Source organism: Epinephelus lanceolatus, chromosome 2, assembly GCF_041903045.1.
Source record: "Epinephelus lanceolatus isolate andai-2023 chromosome 2, ASM4190304v1, whole genome shotgun sequence".
Classification (NCBI taxonomy): Eukaryota; Metazoa; Chordata; class Actinopteri; order Perciformes; family Serranidae; genus Epinephelus; species Epinephelus lanceolatus.
In genome coordinates this window covers 24975923-24999626 of record NC_135735.1, presented here as the reverse complement: position 1 = coordinate 24999626, position 23704 = coordinate 24975923, and the positions used below count along the sequence as shown (strand labels likewise).

At 41.3% G+C, this 23704-nt stretch overlaps 1 protein-coding gene across 1 annotated transcript in view; it reads right to left on the bottom strand.

The window, feature by feature from the left end:
* Positions 1–21812: 21812 nt before the first annotated feature.
* cpne7 (copine VII) overlaps positions 21813–23704 on the bottom strand; it is a 41740-nt gene continuing 39848 nt past the window's right edge. The window contains exon 17 of the mRNA XM_033626272.2: positions 21813–22840. Within this exon, the coding sequence (XP_033482163.1) occupies positions 22688–22840 (153 nt within the window). The 3' untranslated portion in view covers positions 21813–22687. The remainder of the gene's footprint in view (positions 22841–23704) is intronic.

Here is a 23704-nt window from a genome sequence, read left to right as displayed (position 1 = left end):
GCCCACTCCCATGATTAGCCTAAGTGTGTACACAATCCTATTTAACCTGTTAACACATCATTTCTAATCATCATGGAGTGCTATAAAATCGGCATCATCTCTATAGATGTAGACTCACAAGTCAGTCTTTAAACGCTTTGCTTAACTTAAGACTGATGACTTTCTCCCTGATTTTGCGTTTAGATGGGCGGATACAATTTCAGAGTTTAAAAAAACTCCCTACGTTGCAGAACCAATAGTAAATCTGCAGGGCGGTCCTTCGGTGGCTCGCTGAACTCTTGTGCTTGTAAACATAGTCCCACTAGAAACAGGTGTAGCGGTACAAAATGGCTCAGCGTGCTCGCAGAAAACGCCATCAAAGTTAGTGGGTGTTTGTCGCGTTTGCGGTGACACATTCTCGCCAACTAAAAGAAACAAACATAATCTTTTACAAGGTTATGACTCATCCGTCCGGCCGGACTATAACGTTAGAGGGAATCGCCTTGTTGTTTACAAATAGCCTACTTCTGGGTAGAAAACCAGCAGAGCTTTTAGCTATATATATAGCCTCTATATCACATTTTTCACATCACTGTATCACTGTTTAGACTAATCCGATGTTTGTAAAGTCTATAAACACAATGATTGAACAAACATTACTATTTCTGTGTGCACGTTTAGCTGGGCTAACCGTTAGCTGTTAGCCCTGTTAGCCGTTAGCGGTGTCTGTAATAGGTAATAACTCATTAAACGGTCCGTGAAAAAAATATTTTTTCCAGCGGATATCTTAGTTACAACATGACTGACCTAGCAAAGCAGTTTTGTGTTGCTATGTGTGGTATTTATTCAGTTTTGGGAAATCACAATGTCTAGAAAGCATCAGTGGCTGCAGCTGACAGGGACAGCTAACACTAGCAGCAAAGCTAACATCAGGATGTCATCTGTTAAAAGCCTCCCGTTGTCGGATACGACATGAAACTACTCCAGTTAGCTCAATCATGTTGTAACTAAGACATCCGCTGGAAAAAATATTTTCTTCACGGATGAGCACACGTTTGATAAAACGGAGTTTAATCTCTCGGCATCCATTTTCAAGCTCTCTGTGTGTTTGTTTCCTTGCGGACGAGAAAAGGGGGAGTGCACGTTTCCGAGAAGGCGTGTCCTTTTCAAAAATGCAAGAGGCGTTGCTTTGTTGCCGGCCGTTTTCGCCAGTGTGTTAAACACACTTTAGAAAGGAGTGTCCCCAGACTATCAGAAGGCGGAGATCTCTGATTGTCTGGTGGTGAGACTACTATAGATGCATTATCCATATCCTCTAGCAACTCCACAACAGTACATTGCATTAGATACCCTATTACACATCAATTTAAAACATGTTTCTCTTTTTATTCTCGTGACATAATATTGCATGATTTGTTGGTGCTGCCATCACTGAGAGAATCTCATATTAGAGGAGTCGAAGGAAAAAAATCAGCCCTCTCTGCTCCTCATGTAGTGTATTATACTTCCATTTGGGTTGTTCTGCTTCACTGATTCATGCAGCAGGTGCTGTAGCCTCATGGCTCCCATGTTGCTGCCTACATATTGTGGATGACATCATTATCCATAGCAGTTGTTCTCGACATGTTTGACTCATGGCAGTTTAAAATCAACGATACTAATATCACGACCCTGCCGCAGGCGTTGGCACATGTGCCGAGCGCTAAAGGGTTCACAATAATTTCATTACGTTGTGTCTCTAAAAATCCACTGTACACTACGTGCTGAGCCCCACATGGCAACACAGTTGATGATGAACACCATGGAGCATTTAGCGGTTAAAGAGCCAGACATTTCTCCAATTTATTATTGTACTATTCCTCGCCTTCATTTGATTACAGGGGCCTGCAGGCTGAACACTACATAACACTTCACATGAGAAAACAAACACTAAAAAAACAACCCAAAAAAAAACAAGATTTAATATAATATTTGTGCAATAAAAATACATTTGTCCTGTGCCGCAAATGTTTTCCCAACCGTAATATTTTTATAAGATGAAAAATTTAAAGCTGAAATCCTCAGCTTTTTGCACATTTACTTGCTAAAATGGTGAAACCACACTCTAAAGCAGCATGAGATGACACAGATTTGGCAATTTCAACATCATTCTGTGTGATGCTTTGGTTTGTACAGGCTCTCATGAAATTGTCAGCCAGAGAGTTAGCAAACTGCGACCATGAGCAATGAGACTGAATAGCAGGCAACACATAAACAAGCCAAACCACAGCAAATATGCCAGTCTTAACATCTAACACAACTTGACAAAAAGATTGTCAAAATTTTCTCCAGGGTATAAAGAGAACCCAGTACAGTGCAGGCGCATGCTTCAGTTAACAGAAGTCTTACAATCCTTACAGTATCTTGCTTGTTTAACGAAATGTCTGCAGTCTGTACAGTTTTACCAAACTGATACTGTATGTTGATACTTGTATGTAAAGCACTATGAGTCACCTTGTTTTTAAAATATACTATATAAATGAGATTGCCTTGCCAAATCAGTCTTACCTTAAAAAAGTGCCCACAGAGGTTTGGGTTGCCTCTCCTGGGCTTTCCTCCCTGTCACCCATAATGTTGACAGACGATGGCCAGCTTTCAACCAGGACAACTAGGAAAGTAACTGAATACATTTACTAAAGTATTGTACTTAAGTACAATTTTAAGGTACTTGTACTTTGAGTAGCCTATTTCCATTTTATGTAACTTTATAATTCTACTCCACTACATTTCAGAGGGAAATATTGCACTTTCTACTCCACTACATTTATTTGACAGCTTTAATCTTTTAAACGACTCTTTATTGTAAAAGATTAAACCAATGGCAAGCAGACTCTGGACCAGAGTCAGGTGGTGGCTCAGTTGGTACAGCTTCTCTCCTCTGTTGCGATGTCAACCGTGTTGGTGGCCAGTGGCCACCACAAAGTGGCGGAGGTCTCCATTGCTACCATCCTCCTCCAGGCACCAACCCGCTTCACCCCAGAGAGAGACAACAACAGACCAGGCACCAGGATCCTCTTCTTGTGGTGGTGGCAGCAAAACGCTCACACACTTACGGTCCTCGTGGCTCTCTGATCAGAGAGTTGTGCGTAAAAGCGCAGTGCGCCTTTATTGAACAGTGCTGAAAGAGGGAGGGAGCGCCCAGTGGAACCCAAAACGAATCATTTTGTTTCCATATAATAATTTTTTTAAAAATTGCTATTTTCACGCAGTTGTATGTCTATTTCCTATCCATTTTTACCATGTTTTCAAGCAAAGTCCAAACACCACATAACCGGTGTGATATGAACTTCGGACGATGACAGCCCCGAGCTGACTAGAAAGCGTTTAATGAATACACCTTAATTAATTCACATTATGATATCCACATCAAGAAGAACCAAAAGTCAGGTGAGTAAACCGATTCTTAGTAAGGTTACTGATTGAGAAAAACTGTCCACGTGAATGTAGAGAAGAGAGGAAAACACTAACACACACACACAAAAAATGTATATAAATAAAATAAAAGATTAAAATTAAAATCAAAAGCAAATGCAGTTTTTATCGCAATGCAACCATATCATGTAGGCCGGTTTAATAACTAACAGGTGGAAGTGTTCCTGCAGTGGAGGACAGGCCGGTGTGGACGTAATGACAACTCTGAGGTCAGACGTGTTGTTACGAACCTGATGGTTCCATGGTTGCTATGTTGTCTCTAAGTGCATCATTTATGAACACATTTAATCATTTCAATCAAAACAATCAATCAACTTGCAGTCGACGATTTTTCTGAAAAACAAAGCACAAACTGAGACCTTTTGCCTGTGGACCTCATCTTGAGACCTGCTGTCACTGACAAACGGACTAATTCAAGGTAGACGAGAGATTTTGACACTTTATAAAGACCATGTTGTTTTCTATGTATTTTACCGTTGAGACTTTACAAAAAATGTAGGCTATGATGTTGATGAAAATATTACAAAAATTGGCCATATTTTGCCTACATCAGTAGGCTACTATTTTAGTGTAAATGAAAATTGGACTGACGTTTGACTGTTAGCCTACTAAGTTTGAATAAGCAAATCTAAAGCTATTGTCTTTGGTTTACCAACTGTCTGTTTTATCTGTCCAACAAACAGCCCAGCATAAACATGCTAATAAAAATATATCTTTCAGCTTCTTGGTGATGTAGGCCATCAGTGCTGCAAGCAGTGACACAGGCATTGAAGCCTTATTATTTGAATATGCTCATAATTCAACCATTTTCTCAATATTTAGGATGTTTTTCATTTATGAGTATTTTACACAAAACATCTTTTAAATATTATGTCATCATACTGTGAGAGCAAAAGAGAGGAGTGTGTCAAGGAGATTTTTTTTAGAAAAAAATGCTGATATGGTGCTGGCTTTTTCTCATTCAGCAAGAGAGCATAAAATTGGCATGTTGAATATCTGGCAAAAATGTCCCTCTGTAAAAGACAGCTATGTCTACTGTGTGCATAGGCAGATTATGGGACAATGGGCCCCTGGGCACAGATATGCAAAAGGCTGCACCAGTTTGTGCTGGTTTTGCCTCTTTTTTGTTGTTTGCATCTCTCTGAGGTCATATCTAGTATTTTTAAGCCATGTTGTGTCTCGCTGAGGTACTTTTCTCTTTGAGATCATTTTGTGATATTTTTAGCTGAGTTGTCTTTTTTTAAGGCCATTTTATGGCTCCTTGAGGTCAATTTGTGTCATATAGTCATGTTATGTCTCTCTGACGTAATTTTGTGCAGCTTTAAAGGAATTTTGTGTGTTTAAAGGGTTGTTTGATGTTGTTTTACCCATTTTATGTCTCTTTCAGGTAATATTTTGACTTTCTAAGTCAAAATATTATTATTGTCTCTGTGGAAATTTTGTGTCTTTTTAAGTCATTTTGTGTCACTCTGAGGTACTCTTTCAGTTCATTTTTTGACTTTTTTTAGGGTTATTTTGTCTTTTCTTAGGTCTTTTTCTGTCTCTTTGAAATCAATTTATGTCATCTTATTCTTTTTGTGTCTTTTTGAGGTAATTGTATGTCTGTCTGATGTAAATTTGTGTCTCTCTGAGGTTATTTACTGTCTGGCTGAGGTCATTTTGTGTCTCTCTGGGGTAATTTTATGTCTCTTTGAGGTCCATTAGTGTCTTTTTTCTTTTTTGTGTCTGTTTGTAGTTGTCTGCTTTGGTGTGTTTTTTTTTCTCTTTGCAGTTCCTTGGCATCTTTTTGTGGTCATTTTGAGTCTCTTTCTGGTCAGTACGTGTTAATTTGAGTGACATTTCACAGGTGAAGGCCAGAGGGGCCCCTGACACTTTGGGTCCCTGGGCCTGTGCCCAGTAGGTCCATTCAGTAATCCATCCATGACTATAAGTATGCTGTCAGAAAGCTTCCAGACTCCTAGAAGGACAAACTGGGTTTAGAAATAACACAGTTTTTGTGACCAAAAGAAAGGCTTTAATTTGAATTAGTTTTCAAAAGTGATTGAATTTTGGCATTAACATGCAGTCAGAAATGTTACATTTAATTGTACTCTGTACACTCAATTTTGAGCAGTGTTGACTCTGTGGTCATGGGCCAATTCAGAACGTGATGTGATACATTTTCTAGAAGGACAAGTGGTCTCAGGGTTGGATTCTTTTTTTCAGATGGCCCAGGGCTACAATTGGACCAACATCACTCCAATCCCGTGGAGCCCCTCCAGTGACTCATCATCTGGCTCGGATACGTCCAGTCTGCTGGGAGACACTGTAAGACACTATATTCTGACCTAATCCAGTCTATTGTCTAACATGCAGATAAAAAGAAAATGTGTTGCCAGTGCACAGTCATAACACATAGTCTTAGAAACTGAAACAATGGAGCCAAACTGAAATTGTTAACATGTTGTGGAGCAGCAGTCTGACGACTGTATTTGTTGTTACCCTTAGATGGACAAGGGCTACACGTGGACCAGTCTCCTCGTTCCACAGCCCACGGCTCATCCTCCAGAGGGTCCCGACAGCGACTCAAACTACAGCAGCCGTCTGCTGCCTGACCCTCCACATGCAGGCAGCAAACAGCTGTAAAGAAATGCTCAAACTATGACCTCCACCAGCAATTTCCATCAGCTTCACCATCTCAAAGTCCTAAAGACCAATGTTCCATCTGCACCTCAATCGACCTCCACTGTCAGCTTCTGCCAGCAACATGTAGCTGACACCTCCACCTGCATATTCTGGCAGAAAGCGTGGCCAAACCTCCATCTACAGCCTCTGCCAGTAACCTGTAGCTGCCGCCTCCACCTGCAGATTCTGGTAGACAGCTGCGGCCATGCCCTACATGGCCATGCCTTACATATATATATATACATACATACATACATGTATATATATATATATATATATATATATATATATATATATGTATATATATATACATATATAAATATATATGTATATATGTATACATATATATACTGGGACTTGTAACTGTAAAATCACTCCGCTTACAGGTGTTATAAATATAAATACAACCGTTAATTAACCAGCTGTCACACTACATTGACGCAAACTGACACTATAGCGTTACAACAAGAAGATGGATATTTTCCCCAAAATTACATTTGAATTAAATTATGAGTGGTCGTCAGGAGAGGACGAGGAAAAGGAAAGCCAGGACTCTTCTGTGCAGACCTCCAGGTGTGTTTGAATCCGGCCGTGCCAACATCCAGGTTTGCCAACGTTTCATCAGCGGAACTGGACGAAGTTATACAGTTGCAGATCAATGTAAATACAAAGTAGCTTGTGAGTTCCTGGCGTGTGTGCTGCGTTGCCTGGCAACAGACCAGGGGAACTGTTTTTTTTTTCATGGAGCTATATAACATTTCCTTACTCAGCATTGCTGTTTAAGCTGTTGCTGAACTGTTGTATAAAGGCAATATCACACTCGAGGTCGTGACGTTGTACTGTATATTGTCACGGCTGTAACTGTCTTCGGATGAATCATAGCCGTGACAATATACAGTACAACGTCACAACCTCAAGTGTGATATTGCTTAAATGTAGATATATACAGTACAGGCCAAAAGTTTGGACACACCTTCTCATTCAATACGTTTTCTTTATTTTCATGACTATTTACATTGTAGATTCTCACTGAAGGCATCAAAACTATGAATGAACACATGTGGAGTTATGTACTTAACAAAAAAAGGTGAAATAACTGAAAACATGTTTTATATTCTAGTTTCTTCAAAATAGCCACCCTTTGCTCTGATTACTGCTTTGCACACTCTTGGCATTCTCTCCATGAGCTTCAAGAGGTAGTCACCTGAAATGGTTTTCCAACAGTCTTGAAGGAGTTCCCAGAGGTGTTTAGCACTTGTTGGCCCCTTTGCCTTCACTCTGCGGTCCAGCTCACCCCAAACCATCTCGATTGGGTTCAGGTCCGGTGACTGTGGAGGCCAGGTCATCTGCCGCAGCACTCCATCACTCTCCTTCTTGGTCAAATAGCCCTTACACAGCCTGGAGGTGTGTTTGGGGTCATTGTCCTGTTGAAAAATAAATGATCGTCCAACTAAACGCAAACCGGATGGGATGGCATGTCGCTGCAGGATGCTGTGGTAGCCATGCTGGTTCAGTGTGCCTTCAATTTTGAATAAATCCCCAACAGTGTCACCAGCAAAACACCCCCACACCATCACACTTCCTCCTCCATGCTTCACAGTGGGAACCAGGCACGTGGAATCCATCCGTTCACCTTTTCTGCGTCTCACAAAGACACGGCGGTTGGAACCAAAGATCTCAAATTTGGACTCATCAGACCAAAGCACAGATTTCCACTGGTCTAATGTCCATTCCTTGTGTTTCTTGGCCCAAACAAATCTCTTCTGCTTGTTGCCTCTCCTTAGCAGTGGCTTCCTAGCAGCTATTTGACCATGAAGGCCTGATTGGCGCAGTCTCCTCTTAACAGTTGTTCTAGAGATGGGTCTGCTGCTAGAACTCTGTGTGGCATTCATCTGGTCTCTGATCTGAGCTGCTGTTAACTTGCGATTTCTGAGGCTGGTGACTCGGATGAACTTATCCTCAGAAGCAGAGGTGACTCTTGGTCTTCCTTTCCTGGGTCAGTCCTCATGTGTGCCAGTTTCGTTGTAGCGCTTGATGGTTTTTGCGACTCCACTTGGGGACACATTTAAAGTTTTTGCAATTTTCTGGACTGACTGACCTTCATTTCTTAAAGTAATGATGGCCACTCGTTTTTCTTTAGTTAGCTGATTGGTTCTTGCCATAATATGAATTTTAACAGTTGTCCAATAGGGCTGTCGGCTGTGTATTAACCTGACTTCTGCACAACACAACTGATGGTCCCAACCCCATTGATAAAGCAAGAAATTCCACTAATTAACCCTGATAAGGCACACCTGTGAAGTGGAAACCATTTCAGGTGACTACCTCTTGAAGCTCATGGAGAGAATGCCAAGAGTGTGCAAAGCAGTAATCAGAGCAAAGGGTGGCTATTTTGAAGAAACTAGAATATAAAACATGTTTTCAGTTATTTCACCTTTTTTTGTTAAGTACATAACTCCACATGTGTTCATTCATAGTTTTGATGCCTTCAGTGAGAATCTACAATGTAAATAGTCATGAAAATAAAGAAAACACATTGAATGAGAAGGTGTGTCCAAACTTTTGGCCTGTACTGTATATAGTTATTCTATTGGTTGGGGGATTTTGACAGGGTTGTTACACAAAAAAATCCAAGTGCAGGGCAGAAATCTGAGAGCAGAAATTCCGCGAGCGCACAGAAACAGTTTGAGCGCGAGGAGAAAAGCCGAAGCTCAAGCAGGAAATCTGTGCGTGCAACATGGTATCTGAGTGCAAGCACACAGTTTGAGCAGAAACAGAGTAGATCCAAGCGCAAGCAGAGGCTGTTTGAGTGCGAGGGCAGGGTTTTTGAACGTGAAATCAATAAATAATGCTCTCAAACTGATTGACCACTCTCTTGAATAAAGATAGAGATAAAGCTCCATACAGCAACAGCCTCTGTCAGCAACCTGCAGCCACTGCCTCCACCTGCAGATTCTGCCAGACAGCTCAGTTCCTCCATCTACAGCCTCTGCCAACAACCTGCACTGCTGCCACCTCCACCTGCAGGTTCTTGCAGACAGCTGTGGCCAAACCTGCAACAATAGCTTGGCCAAACCTCCAACAACAGCCTCTGTAAGCTGAGCTCCTCCATCTACAGCCTCTGCAGCCTCCATCTACAGCCACTGTCAGGAACATGCAGCCGCCTCCTCCACCTGCAGATCCTGACAGACAGCTTGGCCAAACCTCAGTCTACATCCTCTGCCGGAGACCTTCACCACTGCATCTCCACCTGCAGGTTCTTGCAAACAGCTTAGCCAAAACTTCATCTACAGCCTCTGTGAGCAACTTTCAGCCGCGGCCTCCACCTGCAGATTCTGGCAGATGGCTCAGCACCTCCATCTACAGCCTCTCCAGTCTCCATCTCCAGCCTCTGTCGCCAACTGTCAGCCTCCATCTCAACCTGCAGATTCTGGCAGACAGCTCAGTTCCTCCATCTACAGCCTCTGCAGCCTCCATTTACACACAATGTCAGGAACCTGCAGCCGCCGCATCCACCTGCAGATTCTGCCAGACAGCTTTGCTTAACCTCAAACTAAGCCTCTGCCAGCAACATGCAGCTGTCATCTCCACCTGCAGATTCTGACAGTCAGGTTAGCCAAACCTCCATCTCCATCCTCTCCCAGAGACCCTCACCACTGCTACCCCCACCTGCAGGCTCTTGCAGACAGCTGTGGCCAAACTTTATACAGCCTCTGTCAGCAACCTGCAGCCGCTGCCTCCACCTGCAGATTCTGGCAGACATCTCAGCTCCTCCATCTACAGCCCCTTTCTGACAGAGAGAATTGCCAAACCTCCAACAGGAGCTTCTGCCATCACCCTGCAGCCACTGCCTCCACCTGCAGATTCTGGCAGACAGCTCAGGTCCTCCATTTACAGCCTCTGCCAGCAACCTGCAGCTGCCGCCTCCACCTGCACATTCTGTCAGATAACTCAGCTCCTCCATCTACAGCCTCTGTCAGGAACCTGCAGCCATCACCTCCACCTGCAGACTCTGACAGAAAGCTGTGGCCAGACCTGAAACAACAATCTCTGTCAGCAACCTGCAGCCACCACCTCTTCCTGCATATTCTGACAGACAGCTTTGCCAAACCTCCAACTAGAGCCCCTGCCATCAACCTGCAGCTGCTGCTTCCACCTGCAGATTCTGGCAGAAGTGACGATTTTGTTGCATTACATTCAATGACGATCTCGCTTTGCTGCATGAAAAAAACCTGCTCAGCGCTGTCTCATACGAATGCTTGGAGGCTCCTCGTCCACCGTGCTGACACGAGAATGTATGACAGGGAGGTCGCATTTGAAAACTGGTGATAAACAGCTGACGTTTGAACATCATAGTCATGATGTTAAACGCATCCTAGCGCATGTTTAATGCAATGTTAATTCTTATTTTAATGTAAATTCAATAGTGCATATTTGACCATTTCTTCTATGAAATTTTAGGGGAAGTTCAGCCTCCCTTGTTGTCTCAGAGCAGTCGCCCCTTAGATGTACCGGTACTTCCTGATTACATTGCAGTTGCAGCACCACATAGTACCAGTAGTGGTGCTGAGAGCACGCTTATACTCCTGTTCCACCAAAATGGAACAGATTAAGTTCACATTTTTGAGTATCTTGCATCTACTGTTACAAGCTCCACTGTGCATTGTGTAATGACCTCCATTGATGATGCATCCTTGATTACAATGCCTCTACTCAAGACCAGTGAAAATGCAGGCTGCTGTGATAGATAACATCAAGGTTCCAAGAATTCTGAACAAAACCAGTGAAAGAACTGGAGCTAAGCTGGTGAAAAAGAGGGTATCAGTGAAAGGCAGAATAAAGACGGTATAAAGTGAAGACTATTTTTTCACCAAAAAAAAGTTATAGATTTCATCTCTAACAGGCATCTGTATTTCCTTATGTCCTCAAGGATTGTGACAAATGATGATAATGTCTCACACACAGACCCTCTGGCTGCTTTCCTCCGTCAGAGATGACTGCTGCTGTAAGTGTAAGCCAAAAAATGTTTCCATATGAATGTCTCAATCCAACTCCCGAGGTCCTTGCTTGCTCTCCGCAATAATTACATCCAGGTTCTGTCACTTCACTGCATAAAAGATTCCCACGTGTGGATCAGTTATTTAATGTCATATTAGTCAAGGGACTTAAGGGGAGGTGGAGAAGAGTGGGAGGTTTTGTCAGTGGGACAAGCCCACAGTCGAAGTAGTGCAATTATGGAAGGAGGTTCATGAGGCAGCGACTGCTGTGGAGAGTCGAGAGCAGTCCAGCTGGCAAGGCACTCTAGAGCCTAATTAAATTATTATATCTGTGGATGTCAGAGACATAGACAGAAGAGACTGGGGCACAAAGTCACTGAGCCACGTCTGAATCTCCAGCAGTCTGAAAAGGCTGTTAATTCTTCTGCAGTAGACCCGTTTCCAGAGGAGAGGGGTAGTTTCTTTTTCACAGAGACCCTCCTTGTCATACAATTAAAACTGCTACATGTCGGTTTAAAATACCATGCCCCTTATAAAAACTTGGCCGGCTTACATTTAAATATAAAATGAAAAATTCCATGGTGGTATTTACATATTTACAGACTGACAGAAAGACAGTTCAACTTTCTGCTGGGTGCATATACTAGGAAATAGGAAATCAGAAAGATTATACTGTATATATATTTTCTATTTTTAGCCATGCTAATGTGATGGCCAGTTGGTCCTTGTTGTTCCAGACTGAAATATCTCAATATTTGGTTGCTACAAAAAATATTTGTGGTGCCCAGAGGATTAATTTCTATGACTTTGGTGCTTCCCTGACATTTCCTCCAACACCATTGTGGTTTTAAGTAAAATGTCTCTCCATGAAATTCAATTCAGAAATTCATGTCCTCCCCCAGACCAGTTTTGATAACTTTGGTGATCCTTTAACTTATCATTCTGCTCCTCCATCATCACATCAGAATTTCAAAAGTTAATTTTGTTTAATACTTTGTAATATTTTTGACCAAATACCTACAAAAACCAATGACATTCCCATCTTTCTCAGTTCTATTTTCTTAATGCCAATTAGTGTATCTAGTATGCTAACACTGTTGCAGTGTAAACATTTAAGAACAATTTTGAGGCACTTGCACTTGTACCTCTACTTCACTATGTTTCAGAGGCAAATATTTTACTTTTTACTCCATTACATTTATTTTAAAGCTTCAGTTACCACTTAGGCTACATTGCAAATTTAGATTACCGATACAATTGGCATGTGGTGCAGTGGTTAGCACTGTTGCCGCACAGCAAGAGGGTTCCTGGTTCCAACCCTGGGATGGGGGAGCCCTTCTGTGCAGAGTTTGCATGTCCTCTCTCTCCAGCTCTCTAACTCTGGCTTCCTCCCACAATCCAAAGACATGCAGGTTAGGTTGGTGACTCTAAATTGCCCATAGGTGTGAATGTGAGCATGACTGATTGTCTCTGTCAGCTCTGTGATAGTCTAGCAACCGGGTCCATGTCATTGGTCCGACAGCCCATTGGTCCGACATCCCATTAGTCCGACGTCCCGTTGTTCCGATATGTGATTATACTAGGCTATACTGTATTTGTGTACCATAGAGGATCAGCAAACGCAACAAAAGTAGGCTACTGGTCGAAATACAAGTGTCATAGAGAGAAGAGAGTGAAACACCATAACCTCCTGTTATTAACTCTGGGGTCGGGGTTGTGTGGGGAGCTGTCCGCGGTGCTGAACGGCTCCCGGCGGGCGTATTTCTGCCTTGATGGTGCGCCGTGACCAGCTCTGGGTCAGCTGGGAAAGGCTTGAGGCGAAGCAGGCTCACGGCTTATGTGTTTGCCACTTTCTTTTTCATTTTAACCCACACCATGATCTTTTCCTGACCCTAACCAAGTGGTTTTTGTGCCTAAACCTAACCAGACCTTAACCACAGGGCATCATGATGATTTCGGAACAACGGGACTTCTGAACAATGGGTTGAATATGGTCGGAACAATGGGATGTCGGACCAATGGGCTGTCGGACCAATGGTCAGTTCCCGAGCAACCTGTCCAGGGTGTACCCCGCCTCTCGCCCAATGTCTGCTGGGATAGGCTCCAGCCTCCAGTGACCCCTAACAGGATAAGCAGTTACAGTAAATGAATGAATAAAAAAACTCATATAATTATAGGTTAAGCCACCCAGCAGTATAGAATAATTAGAATTGGCCCCACCATTACCAGCTGCAACATTAAAATAATCTACATACAAGTGCATCAATAATTATAGTTCACCAATATAATTTATGATTCTTAAGTGTGCCAGTCTGCAAATACTTTTGCTTTTTTTTGTACTTTGGTAATGTATTTTAATGCTAATACTTTTGTATTTTTACTTAAATAATAATTTAAAACAGAACTTTTATTTGTAACAGAATATTTTACAGCGTAGTATTGCTACTTTTACTCAAGTTTAAGATCTGAATACTTCTTTGACCACTGGATAACGCGATGGTGAACATGGCAAACATACTTCCTAAAAATCACTATGTTAGCATTGTCATTGTGAGTGTATTAGCACGCTGATGATAGCGTTTATCTCAAAGCACCACTGTGCCACAGTACAGCCTCACAGAGCTGCTGGCGAGGCTGCAGACTCTTAGTCTTGTTTTTAATTTCCTCCAGTATTATGTTGAGGAAACGTACTTAAATTCTCATGTCATGGGAAAACTCATATTGAATGCTGATAGTGAGGGGGTTTTGTTTTCTCTCAAGCAGCGACAATGAATAAGTTGAATCACAAAATGAATGTGAAAATTGAAATGTGTGTGTGAGAAGGAAGAGACGGGATGTGGATGGAGTGCAGAGCAGGGGAGTGAGATAGCAAGTGAGACACAATGCACGGCTATGTTATGATGTTGCTTGATGGTATTACATTTTTCCAGGTCAATTTAACTCAACCAGGGTGTGAACTACAGGAGAGTAAGGGGGAGCTTGGCTCGGGCTTGAAACGAGCTCCCATGAAAACTGTGAAAGTTTTGGGTGGTCTCTAAGATATTGACAGTGTGCTATTTTTGCCATGCATTACTTTTCCTTTTTTTCTCTGTATCATCATCATCATATATCATGCGTAACACTGGGCTTTTTTTGGTGTATGATTCATGCATGTGGATGCATTCATCACTAATTCACTTTAATACAAATAATGGCATGCGTGCTGTTCTTTGTTTAACTGCAGTAATTGGGACTTCCGTGGAGTGAATTTCATGCCTCCTTTCAGATAGTTAACTCACAAACACAATACAAGGGAGAAAAAAAAAGTCAAACAAGAATAAAAATATGCAAATAATAAAATAAAAAATAATAGTAATAATACTGAAAAATGAATGAATTAAATAAATAAAAAAACAACCCCTTGGAGCATACAGATCAAATAACTTAACCACTGTGTAATTAAAGCACCCCCACCATGCTATTCTTGCCTTCACCAATTAAGTGTGGCAGCATAATATCATAAACTTCACTGACTTTAACTTAAAGATTCGAAAAACCCCTCAAACGGTCTTACTGTCCCACTCAGTCTGCGCATCAGTCACCATTATTCATTTATTTTTATTGTAGTCAGCATACAGATATGCCAAAAAGGAAGCAAGGAAGCATAAAGATTTAATGCTCATACATTTGTGTATTTATACAATAGGCTGTTTTAGTGTTTGATCTGTCCGTGTCATATTTGTGCCAATAAACGATAGTTCAGTCTGTACCATTTTAGTCAAAGAAAACTTTATTTCTGTTTGCAGTATTATATTTGGCTCTGTTCTGGGGCCTCTCTGCCTTTCCTCAGGCCTGCGCAGAAAGCCTCTTCCACACACCTATGTGGAAAGCCTAAGACAGAAAGAGCACACTTCTCTGCCCTTCCACTCACAAACGCAACAAGCCTTAGGCAGAGAGAGCACACCTCCCTGTCCTTCCATGCGTCTACATGGAAAGCCTAAGGCAGGGAGAGCAGCAGTAAAGATCCCCAGGGAACAGAACAGAGCAGCATCATTGATAATCAGAAGTGACATTGACTGGTCAGACACAACATGAAAAGGAGGAGCTGGGATAGAGGAGCTTGCAAAACAGCTTGCAGAGGAAACAGCAACAGTAGGCAGGCCAGGGCAGTTTCAATAGGGCGCCCTGAATGATATTTGCCAATTGGTTGCATAGAAAGGAATCATGTGATCTATCAGCTGACTCCCTTCCATCCGTCAGCTGCTCCATCAGTTGATTGGGTTGCCTGAGATCAGCTGGGATGTGAGCTGAGCTTGACATCGTGTCCCACCTGAACCAACGCTATGCTCAATTTTATTGGCACAAATAAGAGTATGCAGAGTATACTGTGCCCTGTTTTAGTTGATCGCATTGTTTCATATTGTGATATTTGGTTTTGATACCCCTGTAGAGGTTTGAAGTGGTCATTGACTGATGACTATGTACTGACGCAATTTGCCCTACACGCTTGCAGTTATGAATGTTTCTATGCATCAAGAGTCACAGTCAGTGCCCACCTCACCCCCTAAAATAATGTGAACTCCCTCAAAAACCATGCTATCATCTGCACACTGAACTCAACTAAAAATCCCCAAACTACAGTCCCTTCAGTCGAGCCGTGTCCTCTCTTCTTCCTCAGCAGCATGTGTGAATCTTGATTTTAGATGACTCATCTATTGACATGCTTCAATAGAATCACTTCAGTCGAGCTCTCTGCATGCACGATCGACCAAGGGTGCTGAGAAAGCTGCTGGTGACTTGGAACACTGCATCATTTGAAAATTATAGAGTATAATTCAAGACTCAACATTAACTTTCCAAAGAGTGGGGGATTTGTCTTAGGCTTTTCGTCCATGCTGCAGCTTTAATAGAAAACATTCCACATACAAAAAAACATACATTCAAAGGTGTTAATAAATAACAATAATGACTGCAATGTATCAGCTTCCTTTTTGTAATGTGCTGCATATTTAACACAGTGCACTCCATTAAGGTGCTTGCCACAAAAGCCTCATTATTTATTAGGAATGTATTCTCAACTTCATTCTTCAAAGTGTGTTTGTGTGTAGGTGTGTATATATACATGTATGTGCCGTACAGTAAACGCACACAGTGACTGGGAGATAGAAAGCATGTGAGAGACAACATCAGAAGAGCTAGCTGGCATTTCAAAGGTATGTGCTGTTCCCCCGGGGAAAGGAGGAGACAGCTAATTACTACTGAGATTTCCCATTCTCAATCTCTTATTAGTCATTTCCTCATTACTGGCAGACATTAGGCAGCCAGCCACTGAGAGTAAAACAAATGAATCCTCTGTCTTTCCTGTTTTTACAGTGCCTCCAGCTAGACCTTCCAGCAATACCAGTGTTAGGAAAGCCCAGCTGTGTTTAAAGGCATTAAAGGTAATCTGATAATATGGAAGCAATGAGCTGATTCCACTGAACAACAGCACCTTGTCCCAGGGTGCAAGCCTGCTGTTGATTTCATTGCCAGTGAATGTTAAGTGGTGGTGAGCGTTCTTTAATTGTGGACATAAATCAGTTGGCCAGGCACAAAAGGGGTTATAGGAGAGTGAAAGAGAGGAAGTGTCTACGCCGAGCACAGAGCTCACCTGAGGCTCACAGCCCCTGCTGGACATACAGTGGCCTTGCGAAGGACATCAGCCATCGCAATCAAAGCCTCATCTTTTTCATAATAATAATGTGCGTATGGCCTCCTCCCAGAGCCCTCACCACATCCTGCATCTTTGTCCCTGAGTCTGACAAAAATGAAGGTCTACGTCTCCCCACAAGTAGGTGTCACCATGGAAACAACCGTTATTCAGTGCTCTCAACAATAGCCGTTAAATGAAAGGAGCTGTCTGTTGGAATTAAAGAGTAGGCTCAGTCCCTCTTCCCGTGGAATAAGTACTCACAGCGTCTGCAGCAAAACCACACAGGGCAAATGTGTACGTGATACTGTAACCTACATTTCATCAAACACATCAGAATGGTTCTCTCGTTTCTACTCATCCCTCCTGTGCAGCGGTGAGCTGTGACAAAATGTGACATGAGTGAGTGCAATCAGAGCAAACTGGATGACAAAAGCAGAAAGGTGTAAAGTGTCATTTTTGATTTGAAAAAAAAAATCTTTTACTATGATAACAAATCACAGATTCAGAGACAGATTCAGTTAAATGATGAGATTTATTTACCTAACTGCAAGACAGAGAGCGTAAACTACAAGAACAGAGGTTTGTGCAAATGCAGGCTTGCATATTAGCATATCATAAGACCCAAAGGAAAGACTGCACAGCACAGCTTAACAATAAAAGTAAGCATGCAATAAATCCCTTTTCTTCCTTTAGAAGAAATCAAATATCTACTAATGATGCACGGGTTGCTTCTCACCCACACAGCCTGCAGTTACACCAGTTGCATATTAGGGTTATGGGCTGTAAACCTTGTGCTGATTAGCAGTGGATGGGTGAAAGGGAGCGATAGAATGCGTCTGTGAGAAATTTCATCAGCGTGGTGTAAAACCTATGACTTGTTAATTTTGTCAGACAATGGTGCAAGTATAGATAAGAGGAAATAAGCAGCTCAGTGAATTCTTCCCAGCTTTTTTTTTTAAATCCACAGTGCAAGATGGCCGCATGAACCGTGGTCTTATTGTCTCCAGCGTTTCAACTCACTGTTGTTGCACCACTGTGGCACGAATGGTTTCCCATTAAAACATGAATGTAGTTTTTTTTTTCTTTCTTTTTTTGTGAAGCTTTTTAAAGCGTTGACACCAAAATGGCTGCACAATTGGGCTCAGCTAGCTCTTGTACACAAGCATACAATGATATTAATTGATGAAAAATACTTTCAAAAAAGGTCTTAAGAGTATTTGTTTGGAGCAAATCTGGTGAGGCATTAAATACCCATGCATCACTGTTTAACATGTTTCACCATAAGACATCTAATACATTTTGTAACCCAGGAGGAGCATGAAACATCTGCATGACTCATTGTATTAATGCCTGAACTGAGAAAACACTAATTTTGGCATTTTTCAATCACTTATTTGGTAACAAAAGCGAACAAAAATCATTTTAAAAAAACCTTATTAGATAAAGGAATAACATTTTGTATCTTCTGTGATCAATCACCTATTGCTGTAAAATGCATCTCATAAAAATGTCGAGAGTCCAGGGTAACGAACCATTTGAGCTGCTGTGATTCATAACCTGAGGCAAAGTAGCAATAAGGTGATACTACGTGTATCATAGGGGAAAAGAAGTGTCTAATGCCTTTTGGATATTAATATGTGAGCTTGTTTGCCCCCAAGGAACAGAATTACTGGCTGATATCTGCACTTCCTGCCTTGTTAGGTCAGAACAGGTGGACACTACAGGTTTGTGGGAAAGCACAAAACTGGTTAAATAATAAATGCTTTAGTTTTTTCAAACAGTGGCGACAGTTATAGGTCTGGGTTAGGATAGGGCAGCGTCTGGGTCCAGACCTGGGGGATAGAGAGGCATGGCGGGTTAAAAGGGGGTGCATTTTGAACATTTTGTTAACAAGGGGAATGGCATCCTCCCTCAAATCACCTACTAGCTGTATTAAGATTTATAAAAGCAAAAACAAACAATTCATCATACAGGAACACCAAGTTTTCTTAATAAATAACTTATAATGTCACTTGTAACTCCAGTCAAGAGACCAAAGACCCTCTAAAATCATTTACATTCTGGTAACTGCGTATGGCTGCAAATCTAGGCCTGCTGAATCAATAGGCCTCATCCTGTGATCCACGGTTGAATCTTCAATAGTTGTGATCTTCAAAGGAGTTCAGAAAGCAGCCAACAGCAGAGCTAGCTGTGTTCAGGTGCAGTCAATAGTCTAGCGTAGCTGGGGAGGGCTGGTAAAGCTCTAGAGGACAAATCAAAGTCAGATTGATATGTGTTGCTTGGGGGTGGTTATGTGTATGTTAATGTTGCTGTATAGGTGATATTCTTCTGATGCATTTACTGGCATTTGGCCAAGCGAATATCACACTATTCAGAGTCAGTCAGAGTAAAAATACATACCATATAAGATAATGCGAAAACACTGCACAAATATATAAAGCACAGAGTCATAACTAGATCAGGCTGCAAATGAACTGTCAGGCCAAACAAAACAACATTGGGTTTTTTTCTGTAATCAAACTGTAATGTTTTAAACAGTAGAGCAATTATGTTGCTGATCTTTTCAGCTCAGTCTTAGGCAACAATTTTGAGCTCTATGAGAAACTTTGTTCGAATTCAAAACTTAAAAATTATTTTTCAAATTTACATTTTAAATGATGCATGATAATTTATGGTCCAGTCGTCTACTTTTGAGGTGAAATCACCTTTGAAATATTTGCTTGATAAGCCTGAGGAAACATTTCAAGGTTCCTTGCACAAGTGACAAAAATGTTTAAATGCCAGGAGGATGCCTTTTAAAAACATATCTTCAACTCTTTTACTTTCTTGTTCGGCCTACTTTTCCCCCACTCCTTAGAAAATGCAATTACATGTGACTTGAACGCATCATCGCTCCACTCTTGTTTGGTTAGGTGCAAATATTCACACTGGTATTTACAGCACAATAGGAACAGCATCTCAGGCAATACGTTTCTGCTTTAAAGAGTTTCAGGAAGCGGTTAATATGTTCTTTTGGAAAATACTGAGCTAAAACTCGACACAGCTTTGTCTGACTCGTGCCAGGCTACACTCTGAACACCATGACGACAATCTGACACAGCCCTGGCAACATAAGAGAAAAGTGAAGGTTGTATCTTTTTGAATATGATGAATATTGTAAAGCTCAATAAACCAGTAGAAAAATCAAATGCAGCCTCTCAAGTTAATCGTGATCCTTCTGGCAAAAGCTTCTTGGAAATGAGAGGAATTCACAGAACAGTTTGTTCTGGAGATGCAAATGTGCAATGATGAGCAAACCTTTAATACTAATTTTATGATAATAAACGTTTTAATGATCACTGAGATGATTTGGTAATAATGATACATTTTTCAGACTTTTAATAATCTGATGTAAATATATTTGATGAAACACATTCCAGAGCTGGTTTTAAGAACATTACCGTGTGTTTTACAGCACTCAGTGTGATCAGCTTTGTGCTTTCACTGGATCTAAACCCTGCGCTCACCAGTTTAATTCCTTACGAAACACTGAGTAGAATTATATTGCATATAAAAAGCAGCAGAAAGGAAAAAAATAATGAAACACACAGCGGAAAATATGAATGCTACCTGCATGACGGCTGACTCAGGGATGATGACAACAATAACAAACTCTTCAGAAGGAAACATATTCACCTGACGTGAGGCATGACTTTCACAGCTTAAACCAAAGCCACCTGACAAAAGAGCAAAAATAGGGTGCGATTGTTCATCTTCTTTTCGGAGAAGCATATTATTCAGGCTTTGTTCGCAGATAACCTCAGAAAAGGGCAACTCTTTGCAACTTTTGTTTCTGCACAGAAACCCATAGACATATCCTACTTCCACTTGATAGCTGATGACCTGACTGTGTTTTTTTTTTTTTTTAAGCGCCCTCTTGTAACTGAAAAAAGTGAACAAAGAGCTCAGATATCTCACACTGCTCAAGTTATGTCATTTGGTGAACAGGTCTGAATGAGTGACACATCAGAATTAAAAAAAAAAATCTCCTGCTGTTTTCTCACCTGGTTTTTAAGAAGGCCTAATTACCTGGGGATTACCTAATTATTTTACACAGAATACACAAACTTGGCAACCTGCCCGTGCTCACTGCTAAACATGGCTTGCTTTTGTATTTGCAAGATATGGGTGGTGCCATTTATGGTTCATGTTGTAGCAGACAGGACATTTTTTTAACCCAGTCATTAGAATAATTGTTGGCATTGTGCATTTCTGCAAACCACACATGTAACAATATTGTCAGTTATTATGTAGCTGATATGTTGAAACTTTACGTTTTTTCATGTCTTAACGCTGTGGTGAACGTGTGGTTACGTCAGGCTGTTCTTATACACTTGTTTTATATTTTCCTATGAAAGCGAATGCACCGACATTTATACATATCCTACATAATGATGAGCCAGTGATTATGCATAACCCATGTGTTTTAGAAGGCTGCAATCACATGGCCAATGTGCTGACAGTAGTGAAAAAAATAACTGGTCCTGTGCGGTCCAATTAGGGGGCAGGTTGGAGTGGTGGATGAGTCACAAAACACAGGACATTCCCCAGGAGACCAGTGTTCAAAACCGTGTTAACTTTGAGTCATTTTAAGGTAGAGTTTCACCAGGTTTCTTTTCCTAAACCTAAATTAAGAATGTAACATCATTCTTGGGGCACTAATTCACAGGATAATATATGAACTGTTGTATGAGGATATGTTGGATATGTTTAGGCACAAAAAATGTTTGTTTATAGTTTGGAAAAGATTGTGTTTTGGCTTAAAATACCCAGTTTGGTCACCACAATTGCTGCTGGAAATGCAGCAATGTCTCGCTAAAAGCAACCAGTATTATTTCGTTGGTGGACGACAGTAGTCTCCAGCTTGGAAGCTGTCTCACCCTGGTGTTACACCATCCACCATACCTTCCTTCTTCCAAGGACAAAGTCAGTTTGTATACATGTAATCAGAGATAGGTCACTTTAGATATGTTGATATGATACGTATAAAATGTACAAATGTAATGTATGCATGGTTCAGAGAAATGTACAATGCCAACATTTTGTTCTGGCGACTGGGCTGCGTTTTTGGTTTGTTAAAAATTACTGTCTCCCTTTGGAACAGAGCTTTCAATTTAAGCAATAGATTAAAACTCATGCATGATTTACCACGTGTTTCACCCAACATGAATTCATGGTAGGTTGATTTAAAACTGTGATCTGTGTGTATCTGAAAATATTGTCATATTGTAATCCAAAATACGGCCAATCCTGCAGCCAGACTAGGTACATGAGGGAAGGTCGACTTAATAATACAAGCATGTCACTTCCTGTGATGCGTGTATAACATCTTAATTAAATGTTGTCAGTGTTTTCAAGTTGAGCAATCTAATTTTGATTGCAACGTACAGTACTGTACAGTACATCTTCAAAATTAGCTGAAGATATGACATAAGAAAAACAGTAACATAATAGACAGAGTGGAGGTGCTGAATTTTGTGGGCAGTGAGGAATAATAAGCCTGCATCCGGCAATGGATCAGCACTGAGGGATCGGCCTGCATGCATAAGAATTAGGGGGGGAGAAAACAACACAATCCTCCAGGAGTCATGATGCGGAAACAGCTGGATGGTCGTGGTTCGCACAGCCAGGGAGAAGAGCTGGATCCGCACTGAGCAGAGAAATGTAACCCACAGCCTCTGTTGTACCGTCCTTGTGTAAACACTTTGATAGGTGCGGAGAATGAAATAAATGAGTAACAACACATTTAGAAAGATTTTCTCTTCAGTCCTTGTCCAAAAAAACGCGAGGCATGCGTCCTTTCTCCTTCTCAGTTTGCCAGACTGGTGCTGTGGGCAAAGCTTGGTCCCAAGAGCAGGGTGGGTGGTTATTCTGTTGGGGTCGTGGCGACTGGGCTGAGGATGGGCGTCACTAAGTCCCTCATAGGACACATAGGGGAGATGGCCTTATGGCTGTAGTACTCCACTACTTGCTTGGGCACCTCCGCCAGAACACATTTGGCCAGGGCTGCAGGTGAAGCCTGCAATAGAGACAGAGAACAGCTGGAGATGTCAAAACAACAGTTACATATTGTTTTAATCTAAAATACAATTTCCCAAGAAGCTTTAAAGTCTTGTTTCCTGATCAGGGGACTGCAGACATGTTAGGACTTCTTTCTTCGTTTCAGGCAAATTAAAAGTGGTATGTCAGTGTCCCATGTTGTATTAGAGAGTAACTTTTCTGTTTATGACCCTGGAAAGTCGCTTCTACTTTGATCCTAAGAGCCACATAAAGATGAATAATGTGTCTTGCAGTGTTTGCATTTGTCATTGTTAAACTAGTATGCATGGGGTGAAAGATAGAGCTGTTAAAGCGTATTTCAAAAATTAATTTTCAGTTGCATAAAACTCACAACACAGGGGTTTAATTTATTACACATGTGCGGCCCTGCACAATAAATGATTTTTAACAATTTATGTGCCAAGTGTGGACACGTCACTGTGGAAAAGGGGCTGAACTTATAAACTGTGCACTTGTGATTTAAATTTTCTGTAATGTAGGTGTTTCCTCAAACTCTGAATGATTTATATCAATAAATATTCAACTATACAAATAGGTGACCATGTTAAGAAAAAACAACATGAAGTGTTTTGAAGATATACTTTGGAGGATTTTCCTAAAAAATAATGTCCAGATTCATACAGAGGTAATCCCTCTAAATCACCACTTATGACCCATTAGCAGTGTGTGGCAGTGTATTTATCTGCAAACTGCACTCTGCCTGTATTTTCTTCTTATTTTCTGTGCTCAGGATGTTTATGGGCATGTGCCCCCACAGTTCTCAGGTGAAGTCGGGGCTTTATAAAAAGGTAGCGACCAGGTGCCAGACCATAAGTAGCAAGGA